The 19,997-nt window shown below is 37.7% G+C and overlaps 1 protein-coding gene across 1 annotated transcript in view; it reads right to left on the minus strand.

Moving 5' to 3' along the window:
• LOC122809312 (guanylate-binding protein 1-like) overlaps positions 1-19,997 on the minus strand; it is a 176,096-nt gene that overhangs the window by 97,443 nt on the left and 58,656 nt on the right. The window contains exons 4-6 of the mRNA XM_044080710.1: positions 16,895-17,004; positions 11,988-12,172; positions 4,627-4,869 (exon numbers count right to left, since the gene is read on the minus strand). Of these exons, the coding sequence (XP_043936645.1) occupies positions 4,627-4,869; positions 11,988-12,172; positions 16,895-17,004 (538 nt within the window). The remainder of the gene's footprint in view (positions 1-4,626; positions 4,870-11,987; positions 12,173-16,894; positions 17,005-19,997) is intronic.

The following is a 19,997-nucleotide window of genomic DNA, read 5'->3' on the forward strand; positions in this document are numbered from 1 at the left end:
TGTGGAGCTGTTTATACTTCCATCAGGAGGTTGTAATCAGCTTTAGAGATTTTTTTTATTTGGCCCTAGCTGGGAGGGGGGGGGGGGTCAGGGGAGATGGTGACTTCGAAAGTGACTGCTTTGTGGTTGGATCTGACAGTGTAGGGATGTTGCAATGGTTACTCATGTTGGTTAATACAAAGTCCAAGATATTTTCAACCCTTGTGGGGGTGTCAACCAGCTGGTCCAAGACATCTGCATTGACAAAATCAAAGAATCTCTGGGTATTTGTGTTTTGGCATAAGTATTTTTTCCAGTCTATGGTTGGACAGTTAAAATCACCCAGGATGAGGGTAAAGTGTTGAATCTTGATTGATTTGAAGAGGTCCAGATACGTGGAGTGGGCATCTTGAGTCAGAGCTGGAGGCCTGTAGCTAGCTATGATTTGAATAGTGGTCTTGTCAGTTGTTAACTGCACCTGGAGTATTTCCTGTGCATCATACTGTCTGACCAGCCTAGAGGTATGTATGTCTTTTATATATATTGCAACTAAACTTCCTTTTGTTTTGCTGCCCACGGTTTGGGGTCTGAATGAATGATAGGATGAGTAACCTGGTATGGCTGGAGTGCTCGCCACAGCTTTGAACCAGGTATGCAAATAGCAGCTGAACAACTTTGTTCTGTAATAACCCAAAACATCAGCAATGTATTTTGGGTCTATATTACATGAACGAACGATCAAAATGTCGAGTACAACATACTCGACACACTTTGATCGAATGTTCATGTAATCAGAGTCTGTAATTGTCGAAATGTGGAGTTCCAACATATTTTAGTTGGCCTTGTGAGTGTAGCGTGTGACGTAAACATGCTACACTGTCCGGAATGGCTAGGTAAGAGGCTGCTTTCTTTTATATACCAACTCCGAGATCGCTGTACATTGGAGAAAGGGCAATTTCCCGGTAATCGCTTGTGTAAGAAGTCAGTTTGCGATTACCGGGAAATTGCCCTTTCCCCAATGTACAACGATCTTGGAGTTGGTATATTTAGTTAGTGGGTGTGTGGGGGGCACAGCTGTAACAGTCTGTGGCAACAAGTAATACTTTTATTACACTTTTTAGATTCCACTGTTTCCAAACATACTAATCAGTACTATAATAGTTGGTGGCAACAAATTATACTTTTATTACACTTTTTAGATCCCAGTCCTTCCAAACATACTAATCAGTACTGTAATAGCTGGCAGCAACAAGTAATACTTTTATTACACGTTTTAGTGCCTAGACCTCCCACGTTTCTGAATTCATTAAAACTCATTCTTCTCAATCTTCATTGAAGTGCAGCAAATTCTGACACACCCTCTCTTCACCAGTTTCTGTGGTGCCATATTTAAAACAGTCTGCTCCCAATGCATACTGGGAAGAATGGTGGTGACTCTAAAGTTATTGAAACACACACCCGTGTATTGTTCCAAAAAACACAAACTACACTGCAGGATAGCTGAAATACGAACTTTACTGGTGCATCCGGTACCTCGGCTTACGCCTTCAAGGAATGTTTATGCAATTCTATTCATGAATCACTTTGAAAATTCATACATTTACAAGTCAGGGTTTTATAAACAAAAAGTTATACTGTTTAAGAGATACATAGATGATCTTATTTCTGTTTGTAAAGGTGAAGTAGAAGAATTTCAGGATTTCATGTTGCAGTTGTAGGGTAATCACTTTGGTTTGGAATTTACATTTAGTACCAGCAGGAAAATAGTGCAAAATTTAGATTTGGAATTCTTTGTGGGGTAGATCGGACAGTGGAATTTAGATCTTTTGTCAAGGCAACTGGTGTTAACAATTTCCTCAAGGCTGATAGCATGCATGCTCCCCATTTATTATCATCTTTACCATTCGGGGATTATTTAAGGATAGCAAATAACACCTCAGATAAATCAAGGCTGGATGTGGAGTTCGAGAGGGTTAGAAATAAACTTCACAGTAGAGGTTATGATGAAATTATTTTGAATACAGCTGAGAACAAAGTTAATAAAAGGCTGGGGTTGGCTCACATGGTAGTAAGAAGGGGTTCATTGAGCAGAAAAGGTGGAGCTCAGGAAATGGACAAAGGGGAGGACCAAAGTAAAGTGCTTTTTGTAAATAAGTTTTCGCCTTTTTCAGAGACTTTGAACAAGTTAGTGAATAGATTCTGGCCTATTATTACCAATGATGGAAATCTCAGGAAACTGTTTCTGGAGAAGGTTACTTTCTCCTATAGCAGATTCATGAATTTAAAGGAATTGTTAGCTACAAGTAAGTTAGAAAGGGAACATGGAAGGAAGGACAGTTTCCCTTGTGGTAAATGTAGAGTGTGCAATATGATTAGGAACATAGATGGGATTAACATCAATGGCAAGTTTATATAAGGCAAGGGATAAGTATAATTGTGAGTCTTGGGAGGTAATTTATATTATAGGGTGTGGATGTCTTCCAGCACAGTGGTATACATGGCAAACGAAAAGGGCAGTGAAAAAATGGATCATGGAACACTTAGGAGATATTAGGAGAGGCAGATTGGAAAGCCCTGTAGCAGAACATTTTGTGAAATATCATTGTGGTTCAGATTCCACATTTTCTTATAGTATGTTAGCCAAGCCCAGGTTTTGTCAGGGGGATGAATTTGCGAAAAGATTGATGCAGTTAGAAACAAAATGTATTATAATTTTGGTACTTTACACCGAGGGGAGTTAAATCTTGACATCAATTTAAATGTGATCTGAAAATGGTTTAAACATCACATTATTTCCTCTGTTCTGTTATTAGTATCATCATTAATATTTTTTACAAAAGTATAATAAATTCTTAATCTTTCCCCATATTAAGGAACATTATAATATGTTGTTTAAATAAAATATTTTTGTAAATAGTATTTAATGTGAACACAGACACTTTAAGATGTATGTAATGTGGCTTTAAATATTTATACATTAAATAAGGGTATGAATTGGTATACTAATTTTAATTAAATTAAATAATTGTTCATTTAATGAAAGATGTATTTAAGTATGTGCTGCTTGGTGTATTAAACATTCATTGAAGGCGTAAACCGAGGTACCGGATGCACCAGTAAAATTCATATTTCAACTATCCTGCAGTGTGGTTTGTGACTCTAAAGTTACCCTGTTACAAAGTGTGTTCAGAATCCCTTCTTTTGGATCCAAAGGGGAGCTTTTTTTCTCTTCCTTGTAGTGGTGGCAGTGAGGTTATCTAGATTCCTGTTAAATAACATTATGTGAAATAGTGCATTATGCTTTAGCAGGCATGTAACTGGACATCACCTGGTAAATGGGGTGTTCTACTCCTCATATCCAGAGTTTATTTTTATAGTAAATGTGCCAGTAAACATAGTAGATCTTCAACCACTCAGTGCATACCACAACAACATGTCCTGCATAGTAGGTTCACGTCTTATAATGTACATTAGAACACAGGTAGATAGATGCCATACTGCTATAGATGTAGACTGGCTTATAGCAACATATACTTCAGGTCTGTATATTTATACAAAATGGGAAATAAATATTTTACAGACATTGTGACAGTGAAACAAACTGTAATCTCAGAAGAAGATTTTCATGGGAAGGTGTTAATAGTGCAATCACAAACTGTGGAAATGCATGCATCTTTTGTCATTCATCTAGCAACCATCAAAATGCATATTAACAAAGACCAAGACAAAAATATATATATAAATTTTTTGGGGGTGTATCAGCATGCTGTCATTAAATATACCGAGCAAGAAATGAACCATTTTGTAATCCATAACAGCTAGCACTGAATTGTTACATAGAGCCAACACATAAAAACACAGAAAAAGAAAAACAAAAAACACTGAAAAAAAATCTCAGAGGAAACAATTACCACAAATGACACAGTCTGCAAATCTGCACTGTACAGAATATAAAAGCACATATCTCATTATGCAAAACGCCAGGGGCAATTTATGCAGAATGCTAGAAATCTTTTATGGTGTTTCTTTAAGCAAACTTCCATGGTACCAGGGCCCTTTTTGGTGGCTTGCAGAGAGGTTAATACAGCAGACAAGTATGTGTTTCACAGTGTTTAGTATCTGGACAGAACCACAAATTAATTTTGACCCAGGGAAGATTCAGCTAAGGCTCTACAGTAGACATTCCCATTTTGTCACATAAAAGCAGCATAGTAAAATCTGGAAAAATATGCCTAAAATTAAGGGGACAATTATTGTCTTTCATGTAGCTCCTACTGGTTCTTTCCTAGGCCACAATTCAGCTATGGCATTCTTTAAAACATCCTGTAAATACACACATGAGTCTAATGTCTTAGTTTCTGTGCACTACACAGAGACAGCTTTTGGTAGCAGGTAGTTTTGTTAAAGGTGAATAAGTCTAAATTAATTCATGAGAATTTGTACTATAGGATACGTGTAATTTTTGTTGTTCTTTACAGTTTGATGTTATTAGAGTGGCCTTTGTGGTTGTCCTTCTTCAAATTCATTTTTAGGCACGATTTACTTGTTCTGCTTTTATTTCTTACACCAACCACTCATTAGCAGAGAAGAAACGTTGGTTATGGGTTATTTCAGCCAGCAAAAAAATAAATTTAAAGTGATACTCACTTCTTCCATTAACAATGTGCCCTCCTTGGACTGTTTTAGTTTGGGAAATGGCAAAAACATAGGTGCAGAATTTCTTCGTCTGTGCAACAAAAGATGGTTCTAGTTTATTCTCTGGCAGTTTTTCAAGCTTAGGTAGCCATTCCTTTTTAGCAGGGCGATCAAAGATGAAGCACTTCCGAGATGGGAAAAAATTCCGGACACACTCTCGTGGGAAGTTATATTGTTGTACATTAGGACTGTACCCTAAGAAATTTGTAAAATTGTACAAGATTATGAGAATAACTTTCAGTGTGAAAAAGTCAGTCTGTAGCACAATCTATAATCTTACACATACACTGACAGGAAAAATTTCTGAAAAATATGAATTAGCTTTATCAGTGTTCTCCTTAGTGACTGCAATAGAACTGCAGAGCTACAGTCATGGAAATAGCTTCAGAATTATGCTAATAGTGGAATCCTTTCTTTTAAGGATTTTAAAACCCAACTTTCAAGTTATCTAAGCAGAGCAAATGTTTGCATACCACCAAATTAAACTTATTGTTGGAACCTAGATCCTGAAAATCTCTTGTTTAATGAATCTGTCTTGAGATTCTGTTGCAGATTTAGACAGATACTTTATTTTATGTATTTATTTATTTTATTTTACATTTGTTAACTGGGAAAGTCCGAATGGATAGAAGTCCATTTTCAGCGAAGGCCCGGGGAGAAAAGCTCCAAATGTACATTACTAGTGTAATTACAGTGAAATTATTACAGTGAATTATCACAAAATTTAAATTTTTTTAACAATATATACAGGCAGATACAATTTCTACTCACATACAGACAGAACAGGTTGGAAGTTAGTATATGAGAAAGAAATAGTGATTTTATTTTAAAAAGAAGGCAAGTGTAACAAAAGGTGGTAACATACATGGTGTCATCTTAACTTTAAATCTTTCAGTAGGAGAAAGATTTACAAAATTCTAGGCAGTTAGATGATCAAAGATATATTCTTGCTTTGAGGTTCACATTTATAGATTCTGTTTGTGTGGGGGTTAGTCAGGATTGGTACAGGGACAAAGCCAATGCATTTTTAGGTATTTCTTGAGATTTTTTTGAATTGGGATAAGGAGGGTTCATTGGTCAGTTCCGCAGGAAGAAGGTTCCGTTTTTTTTCCGACAGAGCTGGAGAATAGTGATGCACCAGCTGAATTGTTGGTTTTAACAGTCTGTAATAGTATTTTGTTGGAAGTGCGAAGGGTCTTTAGGTTACTATAGGGGGTGATAATATTTTTCGGCATAGGTGTACTGTCTGGTTGGTAGAGAATTTTATGAACAACTATTAATTGGTTATATTGCAGTTGGTTGGGTAGTTCTAGCCAGTTTAATGATTGAAGGTTAACACAGTGATGGGTTTTATAAGCTGACCCTGTGGCATTCTTGCCATTCATGTAAATACTCTTGTGATGTTTTAATGTTTCTGATTTTATGTACAGTTCATCAGATCATGGGGTCACCAGTATTAACCAAAAATGAAACTACATATTTCATAGTTCCAGTACTGGCAGTTCTAATCATAAAGTTCATTACAATTGCAGATTACTCTACCAGCCTTGACCAAGACCAGTGAAATGCAGCTGAATCAACAAAGTGAAAAATATACAGATTAAATGCAGTTGTACATAACATAGGATGCAGTCACCATCACAACAAATTAAAACATTTATAGTACAATATGCACTAATTCTTGAGAACAGCAAATGTCATGTTATATAAATGCCTTCTTCCTAGTAAGGCTAGGATTTCCTTCAGGCTTCAGAGGAAAGATGCCCTTCTCCCAGTGTTGGGTTGATGCTATGTATATAATATGTCAGACGTGCTAGGGCTGGCAGAAAATCTAAAATTAGAAAATAATTTCCAGATTTGAGTGTAAAAAAGAATAATCTTCACAAACTAAAAAGTGATACATATAAACAGGCAGGCAGTTAATATCAATATCTGCTCTACCTGAGAGAAGGCGAGCCCCATGAGTGAAAAGAAAGCACTGGTACCGTCACATGAGATTACAAAAATAAAACAGAAGAATTGTGTTCTAAGCTGTGAAAATTGTTTGCAGTTTTCCAGTGAAGCACCTACACAAGGACTACGACCATAGTCCAGCTGGGCTATAAGAATTTCCTTGCCAGTAGCTTCACTTGTCTCTTGAGAGTGGAATCTAATCACTTTACAATAAGCACATAGTTGTTTCAGAAGCCTACCAAAGGTGTATTCTTCTCTTCCAGAAGAAGAGATAAGAGTAAAACCAGAATTTAGGTTATTTGATGGTAATGATCTGTTGGAGAAGATAACCATTTACAATGCTTACCATTCACTCATTGATAGCCATTTACAATGCTTACCATTCACTCATTGATAACCATTTACAATGCTTACCATTCACTCATTCATTCAGTGAAGACACTTTCTGCCTCTGATGTTACCAAATAGCGTACTTTGAGTTTGACTATGAAATTCAGTCAAAGGAATCAATCCCAAACTCCAGTGATATTTGCCTGCAAATGATTTAGCAATGTAGAATTCCAGTCAGCTGACCTAAACAAAATGAAGTAATCCTAAAAAAGATATCTGGAGATACTCTGCATTTGAATGTAATTTGGATGAATGGATGGGTAACTGCAAATTCAACCCCCTGGTTTAGTAGTCCTGTCCCCTCTTGCCTAGGGAAAACTAGTAAATGTCCCAACATACCAATATATCCTTGCCCAGCCTCTCTCTTAGTTATTTGTATACAAAATTTAAGGACTGAAAACTACCATGGGAATGAAAAGCTAAGCTTTTTAACAGCCTTGGATATCATTAGCATAGCAAGTACCTATGAACATCTATCAGAGAAATCCTGGATCGGGCTGTTGGTAAGAACATTGACAAAAAGGATATCTCTGAGACTAAGGCGAATGGAATGCCTGACTTTATATACACATTACTGAAATGGATATCACTGATCCTAACGCTTTCTGACCTTCCATTCATGGCATTTTAGAACCAGGTAAGAAATATCATCAAGACCAAAGTTATGTAGTGAAAAAATAGTACTTTTTGGCAAACAATATCAAGTAAACAAAGATTTAATCAGTGACCAAGCTGTGTTCCTGTGAATTACTAGAAATGTAATCAGTTATGTCCAAGCTAAAATCAGTTCTAAATTCATGCTGTTGGAGAAAAAATTACCTCCCAATCCCTGCATGTTAACATAGCGTAAGCCACCTGTATTACATAAAGTATGTTCCAGTTTTAATCCACATCAGTTCATCACTTTGCTTTCCAAGTCACCTCCACGCAAGGTGAGAGAAAACTCCTCTTCTCAAATGTCAGAAAGACCCTTAATTACCTTGGATATAGCATTAAGATAGTTAGGAAAGAGCATACCTTCTTGTATGTCTACATCAAAAATCTCCTTGTAAGGTTTGCATCTGCACATTTCAATGCATTAAATTGCATAACCAGAATGCAGACAAATCCCTGACAGTGGTCATCAAGACTTGCTGTACCATGGGCCACAGCCAGGTACATGTGCGATACCACAAGTTCCTTTACTGGATCTCTAGAGGCATGCTACGTGGAAAACTATGTACAAATTTTCATACGTTACTATTACTGGTAGTACATGTTACTCATGCCAGAGACCAGGTTTTATTTCTATTTATCAACTGTGGTAACCTGAGTGGTGGACTGTTTCAAAATGGACCCGCTTGAGCCACAGACCAGGGTATACCTAGACACAGGAATACAACAAATATAAACATCTTCAGATGTTTATTGTCTAATTATCAGTTTTATACACATTCATTTTCTAAGGTAGGGATTATAAGCTGCAGAGTTCACACTCTAAAAAAAGTATTGCCAACAGACTAGAAATTAACTTTCCCATTTTTTTACATTTTGGTATCCTTCAGAAAATTATGAAACAATTCTTCCTCCCCTGTGAAATGAAAAGTACATCTAAAAAATGAGTGAACATAACAGAGCAAGGAATGTGGAAAAATAAAGGTTGAATATACATGTGTTATTTTCATTTATGTTTCACAAAACAGAATTGTGAGAAGAGAACATCGCCCTAGAAGATATTTCACCAAACTGTTCTATCCAAGTGGTTCTCATTTCCTATTCCTGTTCTAGTACACCCTCCTGCTGTACTTGTTCCTGCATTCCGTTCCTTACCAATCTTAACATTCACCCCTTATTCTAACTTGTCCTTCTACTCAAGTCTATTTTTTCCTTTCCTCAACTGCCAGCACTTTTTACTCCTTCCACTACACCCCTATATTTCTATTTTACTATTTTCTGGATATCTGTCTTCTCAACAGAAAAGCTCCTGTCTTCATATTACAGAGCTTACTACTATTGTACTATTCTATTATGTCTGTTAGTTCAACAGTCTAATAAGTTATCCTGCTTTGTCAGCTTGCAAATCAAATGTTTTCCTCACAATTTTTAGCAAGTGGAACACTTTTATGCACATATATTTTATATTCCACTTTGGGTTACAAAAGGGCATTGTTGAACTGAAATCCAGATGCAGTAGAAAAACAGCTTTTGCCAATGGTTTCCATTACTTCTGCTTATAAGAAATGGTTTATTTTCTGGAAATCCCAATCCCTCCGAGCTACACGCTCTAGGGACCTAAACCTTGTCACCACAATAATCAGAACATGCTGAAGGGATAGAGTCCTGTCCCAGAGACTTCCCATACTCTGGAACAGACTACCTATCTATGTCAAACAGAGCTCCTCATTAGCACTCTTCAAGAAAAATCTTGATGATTGAATGGGTAATAGGAAATTCACCATGGGGATCACTTCTGTGGTTCTGCTTGACAGGGGCACAGGAAAATAATTTTCTTGGGTGGAGAAAGCCAGGGTACCTTTTTGGCTAGGCCTGCATAGGCCCTAGGGCCAATAGCCTAGTACCTACCTATGAACCTAAGTATCCAAGACTTGGTTAGTACAGTCTTCACACTTGAAACGATGATCTAGCCAACTCTCTAGATATCTAAATGCAATCATATTTAACTTGTTTTCTTTCAGGCTTCTTAAACTTACATTTAATCTGGTGTGATGACAACCCTTACTCTGACCCCACCAGAGCCATGAACTTGGACAGACTAATAAATAGTATTTGTTCTGTATGAATCAAGTACTGCTCAGTTTGTTTATATTTGCAGCATGCTGACCACTGTTGGTGATAACGAGGTCGCCGGCAAGCTGGGTGGTGCTGACCTGCTGTTCTGAAGCACCAAGTAATTTATTAACATAACAAACACAAAATATCAGGTCTAGAAAGATCCCAGCTTCACTTTCTGCTTTCTTATAAAATGGCCCTAGGCAATTATTTTGAATTCTCTTTCTCAAAGATAGCCATTTAGGCACCTGTGCATTCATCTATTGCAAAAGTTGTTCAGTTTGTGAGAAAGCCTCAGTGACTGACTAAAACATGTAGCCAATATGGTGCAACTTTCTCCAAATGTAAAACTGTGCAGAGTATAGATTAGGAAGGCCATGCCCATTAATGTGTCTGAGAAGTATCTGACAGACCACTCTGGACACAGAGCAATCAGATTCCTATCTTGGAGAACAGAACAAAGTTTTTTCCCTTCTACTGATGTAAGAAAGTGGTAACAATAGAGCAATAAAGGATACAGAAAGAGAGGGAAAAACAGAGACACAAGGAAGGAGTGTGAAAGGGTTATGCAGAAAAAGAAGGAAGCTGAGAAACAGAGAAGAAAAAAAAGTCAAGTAAACTAAGGGAGAATGCAGAGAATGATCTTCATGGTAAGTGTCACTGATAAAGCCACAATATCTATTCCTGACATCTAATGAACATGTGATAAAGACTATATCCAAGCTGCCCTCACTTGGCATTTGACAAATTTTTTATGTCACTAGTCCATTCTTAAAATCCAAGCGCGAAAGAGGTGGGTTACACAGTATGTACTATTCCTTGTTTCAAACAACAGATCATTAGTTAAAAAAGGAAAATTCGGATTTGTATTCTAGAAAATTTATCTCTGAGAATTTTCTACTGTCATACTCATTTTTTGATAGACATATACAATGACTAAGTGAGATGTGACTGCTATTAATAGTATAACTCAACCTGTTTACAGACATCCTTGTGGTTTGCAGAGTGTCTTACTTATCAGTCACAGAGGAATGCTGTTAAACTTCTTTACATATACTTACTAACTGCTAAACATTTAACTACAGCATGTGAGAAACAGGATAACTTTCATACCATCAAAGTCTTGTAATATTCTTATGGGTTGGGATAGTGGCCTAATGGTTAAGGTGTTTGCCTTACAAACACAAGGTGCAGGGTTTGAATCTCACAAGGGATAATTGGCTAGGCTTAAAAAGGCTTGCAAGGCAGTTAGCCTAGTACTAACCTATGAACCTATGAATGCCTTAAGATCCACCAGTATTCATTCATAAACATCACCTTACCCATCATAAGGCATAATTTCCTTCTTATGCCTGAAAAAGTTCCAGTATTCATTCCTGTACTTTTATTATGGGGAGCTGACAACTGCACAGGGAGTGCCAGTCAGAACATGGCAGGGCATCATTCATGGACTCTGGCATTTTAATGAAATCCAGGAGTTACTGTTATACAAAGGGCCTACACAACTTTATCCCATCATCTGTAATGGGCTGGAGACTGCTCATCATGATGGCAGAGAAGTATTCAACCAGCATTGATTTATTTCTTTGAAATAAGACTAATTCCTAAGTGACAAAAAATCAGCTGCATAAGATTAAAAGTACCAAGAAATTATTTTAATTGCACAGATATGACAACATGAACATTTAGACTTACATTCCCAAAAAATAACATCTGAGCAAGGGAGTCGTTCAACCATTTTTTTGTCTGGCATAATATCTCCTTCTGAACAGTATAACTCCCCCATCTCAACTGCCAATTGGTCTTACTTTCCTATAGAAATAAACTCTCTTTACTAACTACTGTGACTGCTTCACTAAAGTTCTGGCATGACTCTGTAAAAGGAACCCAGGTGCTCAGGTCATAATGCTCTAAAAATATACTTATATATAATCCACACTGCTATAGGGTGAGAAACCTTCCATGCATCCGCACAGTCAGTTCAGTTATACACAGGTCTGCATTAAAGTTACACATGTCTAAAAAATATGCCTGCACATACCCTCAACAAAAAGCATGCCTACGTGCCTAGGTACAATCATAAGCAAAGCAATCTTTTTAACACTCAAACTCATCCTATCTTAAAAATATGCCATTACAACAAGAAAATAAATCTCATCTCCGTATACAGCACCTACAGTTCACATTTACATTGTATTTACCTTTCTTTAACTGCAGGGCATTATCCAGATATTGATCCTCAGTGACAGGCTGTCCATCAATTTCTAGCTGTAGGGTGAAGTCACGCACGGTCCAAACAAATCCAGGGAAGTATCGGGAAAAGTCAGAAGAATCATCTTCACTGTTAGTTTTTATCTTTATTCGTTCTGACAGCTTAGTAACATAACTTTTATTGGAAAGAAATTAAGGAAAGAAAGTGTTCAGTTATAAAATAATACCAGTGTTAACTGCATAATGTACTCTGCAAATGGTAGAGAATTTTTTTTTTTTAAGAATCTGCTATTTGGCAATAACCAGTAGAAATAAGCATCCACTTTCACAGATAACCTGGAAGCTTTGGTCATAGTGAGGAATCTGCATGTTGTTACACAGTATGAAAATAGAGGTGGTGGGAATGAAAGTGAAGTTAACAGGTTGCAGCATGTGGAATTTTCAGATCTCAAAGCATGAGTCATTTCAAACACCTGTGTCCCACGCCTCTCTTATCTCATCCCAGTGACGTTCTTGAAGATGTGTGTTATACTGTGGTAGGATCTCTGACTTAATCTGGCTGCAAGGTACAGGATGAGTGATACAAATGTCACAAAGATCTGGGTCAGTATATCCGGGGATCATACAGGAATGTAAAACAAACAAACTACTACCTTTCTTAGATACTTTCTCTTACCCTTCCCTACTATTTCCTATATCTTTCATACCAACATGTAAATATATCACTCTATTATTTCCTGTACTGTTATAATTATAAAATATGTTTGTGATACCTATACTGAAACTTGTAGCACTACCTTGTGTTAACAACACTTAAATGCTTTGGCTAAGTTCTCTGCTGCTGTACTTAATCAGCTGTCCCAGGTCCAGTCTAAAAATGGACTTTGTCCAGAGGGGCTAACCCTGTTAAGAGGAAGTAAGTCAGTAAGGGGGAGGGGCTAACCCTCTTAATAGAATGTAAGTTAGTAAGGGGGGCTTACCCAATCATACCTCTCACTGTCCAGATTTTTGCCTCATATTTTTGGTATGTTCCTAATAAAAATGTTGACTTTCTGACAATTCATTAGCAAATCATTGAAAATGAAAGTCAGAAAATAATGGCAGGTATTTGAGTTGATAGTTTCATACTCTTCAGAAAATCCATGCTAATAGAAAACCTATTTTTCTGTCAACTTTTTACATTTGTAAGATGAATATTTGAAAACTATCCCTATTTTTGGTCCTTTCCCCCCATTATTTTTGGCTTGTCCAGATTTCTTGCTCTAAGAGGTTGAGAGGTATGCTTACCCAGTTAATAGAAAGTTAGTAAGGCGGACTAACCCCATTAATAGAATGTAAGTCAGTAAGGGATTTAATGGAAAAGCTCACCTAGACTCTGCACAACATGCTCTGAGGGAATGGTTAGTTTGTATTTGATTTTCTGTATTTTGTATTTCTTTATTAACTTCTTCTATTTTGTATACTGTGATTTGTTTTCTTTACACTGTGTTTTACTTGTATTCTGATTTTAATTGCAAATGAAAACTCGGAAAGAGACCACAGCTGTGTCTCTTGTGAGTCACACAGAATTATTAAAATTTTTTTCACACCCTCCCACCCTGTTGCTGTTGTGTTCTTAAACACAACTGTCTTTCTAATTCCCTGCCCCTTATGTTAATTTGACCACATATTTCCTCCCCTCCCCTCTCCCATTCCACTGGCTGTTGTGAGTAAGCATAAAATTATTACTCCCTACTGGCTATCCCACTGTATTCCAGAGAACCAGAATACAAAAGTGCCCACCCCCTTTCAATCTATCTTGCTCTTTTAAAATTAGTGGCTCTCCACTTAGACAGCTAAAACTAAAGTTATCCCCTTTTTCATATCTATCTGCTTAGCGCACACTGCAGTGCTTAGGATATTTACTGATTTTTTTTCATCTTACCTTTAAACATCTGTTGCAAGACCATCAGTTATTGGAGAAACCACATTCTGCCTCTCACTAGTCATCTGGGGATTAGTCATATAAGTCAGACATTGGATGGGGAACAGCAAATTAATTTCTGGTGTGAAGGAGATACTGCCAGCACAACTAGCTGGAATTTTGTAAATAATTATATGTTACTGGTGAAAAATGAAATGATTTATATAAGATGCTTGTGTCACAAATGCATCAGAACTGTATGCTGTGTGTGTATCAAACTGGTTTGTACAGACATGTATGTTGAAAAGGTATTTTATAAAGTATTTGAGTTTGAAATGCATCCACAGTGTGCCCTACTGGAAGAAAATAGAAATGTACATCCACTATTGTAACTGTCTAAATGTATACATTTTAACAGTGGAAACTGAACTACAGAAGGTTAACTTCAATCCAGCAAATTTTAAGAAAACAGCTGAAATTAAATTACTTTATATGCTACGCAACAAACAATGGTCTGTGCTGAGAAGATTTTTGTGTTGTCTTTAGGGTGAATTAATTACTAGTCCTGAAAGCATGAAGGAATGGAAATGTTTTATGACTTCCAACATCTGCCAAAATATCTGAGGTCTATGTATTTTCACAGGTAGATGCTAAATACTGACAGCTTCCAGCAGTGGGGTTTTCAACTGGGAACTAGAGTCAGATGACAAGTGATGTCATTCTGCAATCTTTCCCAGCAGTAATACTTGAGATATTAATTTGAGAAGTCTGTTAGTTAGATAAAGCATTCTGCATTCAGTATTTTACCTGACGAGAACCATTCACCACATCTGCCAAGTTCTTTGGGTCTATATCAGAATGTTGAATTTATAAAACTTTGAATCATTTAAGGCCAAACTTAAATGATCAAAGTTTTGTAACTTCGAATTAAAAAAAAAAAAAAAGACCCATAAAAAAAAATGCTCTAAGCAGGGGGGCAAGCCCCCCTGAACCCCCACACACCCCGCTACTAAATATACCAACTCCAAGATCGTGCTACAGTGTAGGAAAGGGAAATCTTCCCTTTCCGCACTGTACTCTGTGAAAGTGGGTTCTTGGAGTTGGTATATTTAAAGAGCGGGGGGTGTGGGGGTGCAGGAGGGCTTGCCCTCTGGTAAGTGTTTTTTTTTTTTATGATGTTCGAACTTTTAGGATTTTGAACATTTGTGTTCAAACATATGGTGTTCGAAATTCTAAAAGTTCGAACATCTGATATAGACTCTAGTTCTTTTAGTAAGCTTTTAGGTTATAGTATAATTCTCTTAAACATAGTCTGGAATATAGCAAAGCTTAGTTTAGATATTTTTTCTGGGTCTATATCATGTGATCGAATGATTAGGTGATCGAACACCTAAACATCGACCATGTAATATCAAAAGCAAAAAAACAGCAAATGGCCAATTTCCATTGGCTGTTCGCTGGATTTTGCCATTTTCTCCACTGTAGAGCGATCTCAGAGTTGGTATATTTAGTTAGAGGGTGGGGGAGCACAGCCCTCCACGTCAGGAGGTGTGGGGGGCAGAGCCCCCCGCTTAGTTTGGCTGTAAAGTTAAATTTTTTTTGTGGCCGACGGTAACGTTTCCCAGCAGTGTTCACTATTTTGCAGCTCAATATTACGTGGTTGATGTTATGTGCTCGATCACCTAATCATTTGATCACGTAATATAGACCCTTTTTTCTTTATTTATTTGAGACTGTCCTGCAATGTTGTTTCAAATATTCCCTGTGGTTTTAAACTCTAATGTCACTTTGAATATATATATATTTAGTATTGTCTTGTTCTTTTATTAGTAATGTCTTTCGGATTTTCCTAGTTAGGGGTCACCACAGTGGAACTCTGGTTCGCTAATGATTGACAGTGGATTTTTATGGTGCCGAGTTGCCAGCCCGACACCCAACCTTCAAGGAAGGCTCACCCATTTACGCATGCACCTACCTGCATGTCTTTAATGTCACTCTACCACAGGGAGGACATGCAGACTCCACACAGAAGGCGCTCCAGCTGAGAATCGAATGGGAGAACCGCTTGCTGTGAGGCGACAATGCTAACTGCTGTACCACCACGGCACATTGTCTTGTTCTTTTATTATTTACTATAAAATATATTTAAACCTTTCATTGTGGCTGATCTGTGTAGAGATATTTGAGTTTTGAGAGTAGTTGCATATTTATTTGGTGAAACTGGTGCTAGTGGTGAGGATTGAGGCTCCTTCATTACTGGTTGGCAGTGGTGGGTTGTCACACCTGGCTTGGCACCTATGTCTCTAACGGACACAAGCAACCTGTAAATGGTTCATCTCCCAGGCCCCTGCTTGTAAAAGTTTTACCTCCCAAGTCCCTCCCTGCTTAGCCTTATCAAAGGTATCAGAACTTATCAGAGATTTGGGATGGATGGCTAGGCTTAAAAAGGCCTGGTAAACACCTATGAGCGTATGATCGGGGGGGCTAACCCTTTTAATAGAAAGTATGTCAGTTAATTTTGCCCGTCAGTAAGCAAATAAGCAGGTAAGTAAGAAAGCAACCCAGAAAGTCAGCAATCAAATAAAGAGACATAATAACCTGCAGATCTATGCTATACATCTGAACTTAAGCATTATGTAAACCCCCATGCTAGCTGTGCTTCTGCTACTCTTACTTCTGACAGGAGTCACGTTTACAGATCCACTGAGTTGTAATCGGTTCCTCCATGACAACAAAGACTACATTCACATAGAGGGTGGCCCTCAATGTGCTAGGGCTCCTTTTACTCCTAGTGTTTGGTTATGTCTTCTCTTAATCTATGGATTGTATTCACACTTTGCTATTATTCCAGCACATATCAGATATCACTACCTGAATCAGCTACATAGAAGGTGAGTTTCATTGCGAACCAAAGGGGCTTACTTTGGTTTTGCATGAGTATGTCCGCAAACCTATTAAAGCTAATGTACAGCTGAGACCTTCAAAAAAGGATACTGTAGCCTCTCCACTGCAGTCTGGTCAATGGTGTTCATACTGTTATACACAAAGGTGCTGCTTAGTAGGACAGCCAGACAGAAAATCCAACAATCATTGTTTTGATCTCCCTGTGGAAGACAGAATATTACAAAAAGATTAAATAACTTCTAGTTCCTGCAAAATATAGACATGCACATGACCTTTTTTCTTCCTGTTGTACCTCATGGAAAGAGTATGCCACGTGATTCACATTAAAAAGACATTTCATTTGTTACTCACTATTCAATGATACATTAGTGTACTATAAAAATCTAGTAAGCATCTAAGTCTGAACATGAGAGAAAAACAGAGAAAGTCTGAAATCATTTCCTTGTGTTTGAGCACTTAAGATATAAAGAATAATTTACATTGTAATCTACTCAAAAATACACAGGCATCCACTTACTAAAGCCACTAGACAGCAAACCTTTTAGATATGGCTTCAAAAATATTTCATCTGAGGTCATTACTTATTCTGTTTGGCAAACTCTAGCGCAAAGAAATCATAGTTCTGCTGAGATTTTTCCAAACTGTGCAGTATCCTGTAAGATACACAAAATTACCTTCCTGTAACCTACCTGTATAACTGTGAATCAGCAAACTGAAGAAGTATAAATAACAAACTGATGGACTGTCATTTCATTCAGCTGGAACGAGGAAATGAAAGGAATGCATGTGGAATTGGGCTACAACCTTTTATGCACCCAAATCAGGAGTTTGCAGCATACGTAGACAATTTAAAAAAATAGTTTTCTTTCTTGTATTTCACCTGCTCACATGTCAGGTACTCTCAGCCAAATACTCATCTGCATTATTTGAGTGCAACAGACTCCGATACACAGACATGATTGGCATATATTCCTTCTGAGTTGGTGTGACAAAAGAAGCAGTTATACTTAGACATCAAGTATGTGTTATGGTATATGGTGATGTGTGTGTGTCTGTACAGTGGGATGGTGGAGAATGCAAAACAATAAATTATTCTGATGTTGGAGGTTCCATTTTCATCAGCTTGTACAAATTAGGCTGATATGACTAGGGCATCCTAACAACTAAATTTTTCCTAGGTTACCTGACCCCTCCCCCTTATGCATAAGGAGCCCACTTCAGATCATTTTAGTGCCAAAGAAAACAAAAGACCTCAAGCTGATGCTTGATCTGAAAACTCTGTCTGTATAAGGGAGACTGTTCATGCCCTTTGGAATTCCAGAATGCCTACTTTCAAATAACAACTGCTTGGGAGTCTATGGGTTTCTATGTTCCCAAACAGCAGCCACACGCTACTAGTTTTAGACTGAACATTTGGCTCACTATGGCTCCCAAGGTGTTCATCAAATATATGTCCATTGTTGCTGTTAACCAGAAGCTGCACATAACTAAGGTGGTTTCATACTTGAATAATTGTCTCTCAGTTGCCCCTCAGCTGTCCCCACAATGGACAATCAAATATCAGTGAAAGGGATTAATCCAGGATTAGTTTTCACAGATGTTTGATTCAGGACTAAGTTATTTCTTTGTTATGCTTTATTTAATAGCCATATCCAGTTCCTTTTAAGGCACTAGTTCCACAACTTTAGCTTCCCTAAAATGTTATAAGAATTTCATAGACTTTGTTTTGGTTTAAGCTCTTGTGCTCCATACCAGTTATTTTACATTAGGAAGGTTTGTGCTCTACACTCTTGTGGCATTACTGTCTAGACATATTCTTTTAACTACTAGAGCATCTAGTTTGTTCATAGCTGAGCGCTGTTCATCAAGTTCCTTGTCTTATTGACCTGTTCAATATTTACATTTCCCTCACTCCTCCCTAGTCGATCAGTAACCATGGATATATATGTCCCAACTCTCTCTGTGGGCAGACTGATTGAGATGGGTGTTATGAGGCATTGTAACAATTGCCTCATGTACATTGACACTTGTACCACATCTACTGCACACGGTAAAGACCCTACATATAAAACTACTTACGCTGAGGCACTTTAGAGTTCACCTTCCTAAAACACTAAGACCTCCTGCACAGTACAATCAAAGAAAGGGTCCTCAGCCATCATGTAAACACTCCATTAAAACATCGCACACAGCTACACATACTAATACTGTATCCAGTGCCTCCACTGCTAAGCCCTTAAGGCAAACCAGCACACAGTTAAATTTCCTGGTCACTGGTGATTCTATAGTGAGGCACACCTATGTCCCCTTACCAGACTGAGTAATGAAAGAGTCACCGTTAGCTGCCTTTCTGGGGCTAGGGTCCATCAAGTCACACAGGAACTCAGGTTATCGAACCAATGATACCAGTATGACTCTGTCATAGCCCATGTAGGTGTTAATGACCTGAGATGTACCTCCCTTGACTATATGAAGCGAAACATAATCAAGCTCACTGATTATGTGAATCAGGCAGGTAAGATCTAAGGATGATGCCATGTTACTAACATAAAATGATTGCTTTTAACAGTTGGCTTAACTTCTTGTGTCAGTCCAGGGGGTACAGTATTTGACGGCCTGGAAGGACATGGTTGACAGACCACACTGCTTTGCCAGAGATGGTCTGCACTTATCCTCTCTAGGATTTTGGATATTGGCAAATACAGCCTTTTTTTAGGTAATACCAAACTGATAAACCTACTGACTTAACTGAACCTATGAAGGAATATCTGAAGGTTGTACTGCTGAATGATAGAAGTCTTAACAAGAAATTCCACTCCTTGCAAGCCTTCCTCTCCCTGGAAAAGTGTAGACATCTGTGTAGTAACAAAGACTTTGTTTAAAGTTGCTAAGAGTACCCCAGCAGGGAAAGGTTATAATACTTTTCACATCTTTAGACCAGCTACTGCAGAGGAAGGAACTAAAGGTGGAGGAGTCTCAGTCTACACATGGACTGGGAATCCTACACCACTTCTAATGCAGAAACACAGCGATTCCTAAACTTTGTTAATACCAACATCATGGAACAGTTTATCCATTCTCCTACCAGGGGTACAAGCATCCTTCATCTTGTACTCAGAAATATTGGGGGGGCAAAGTGCCTCACCCAAAGTAATATATTCACTCATTAGATCTGACCATAAAGCAGTATTAC

This window comes from Protopterus annectens, chromosome 8.part0 (genome assembly GCF_019279795.1).
Source record: "Protopterus annectens isolate FY-2018-M chromosome 8.part0, PAN1.0, whole genome shotgun sequence".
In the NCBI taxonomy this organism is placed as follows: domain Eukaryota; kingdom Metazoa; phylum Chordata; order Ceratodontiformes; family Protopteridae; genus Protopterus; species Protopterus annectens.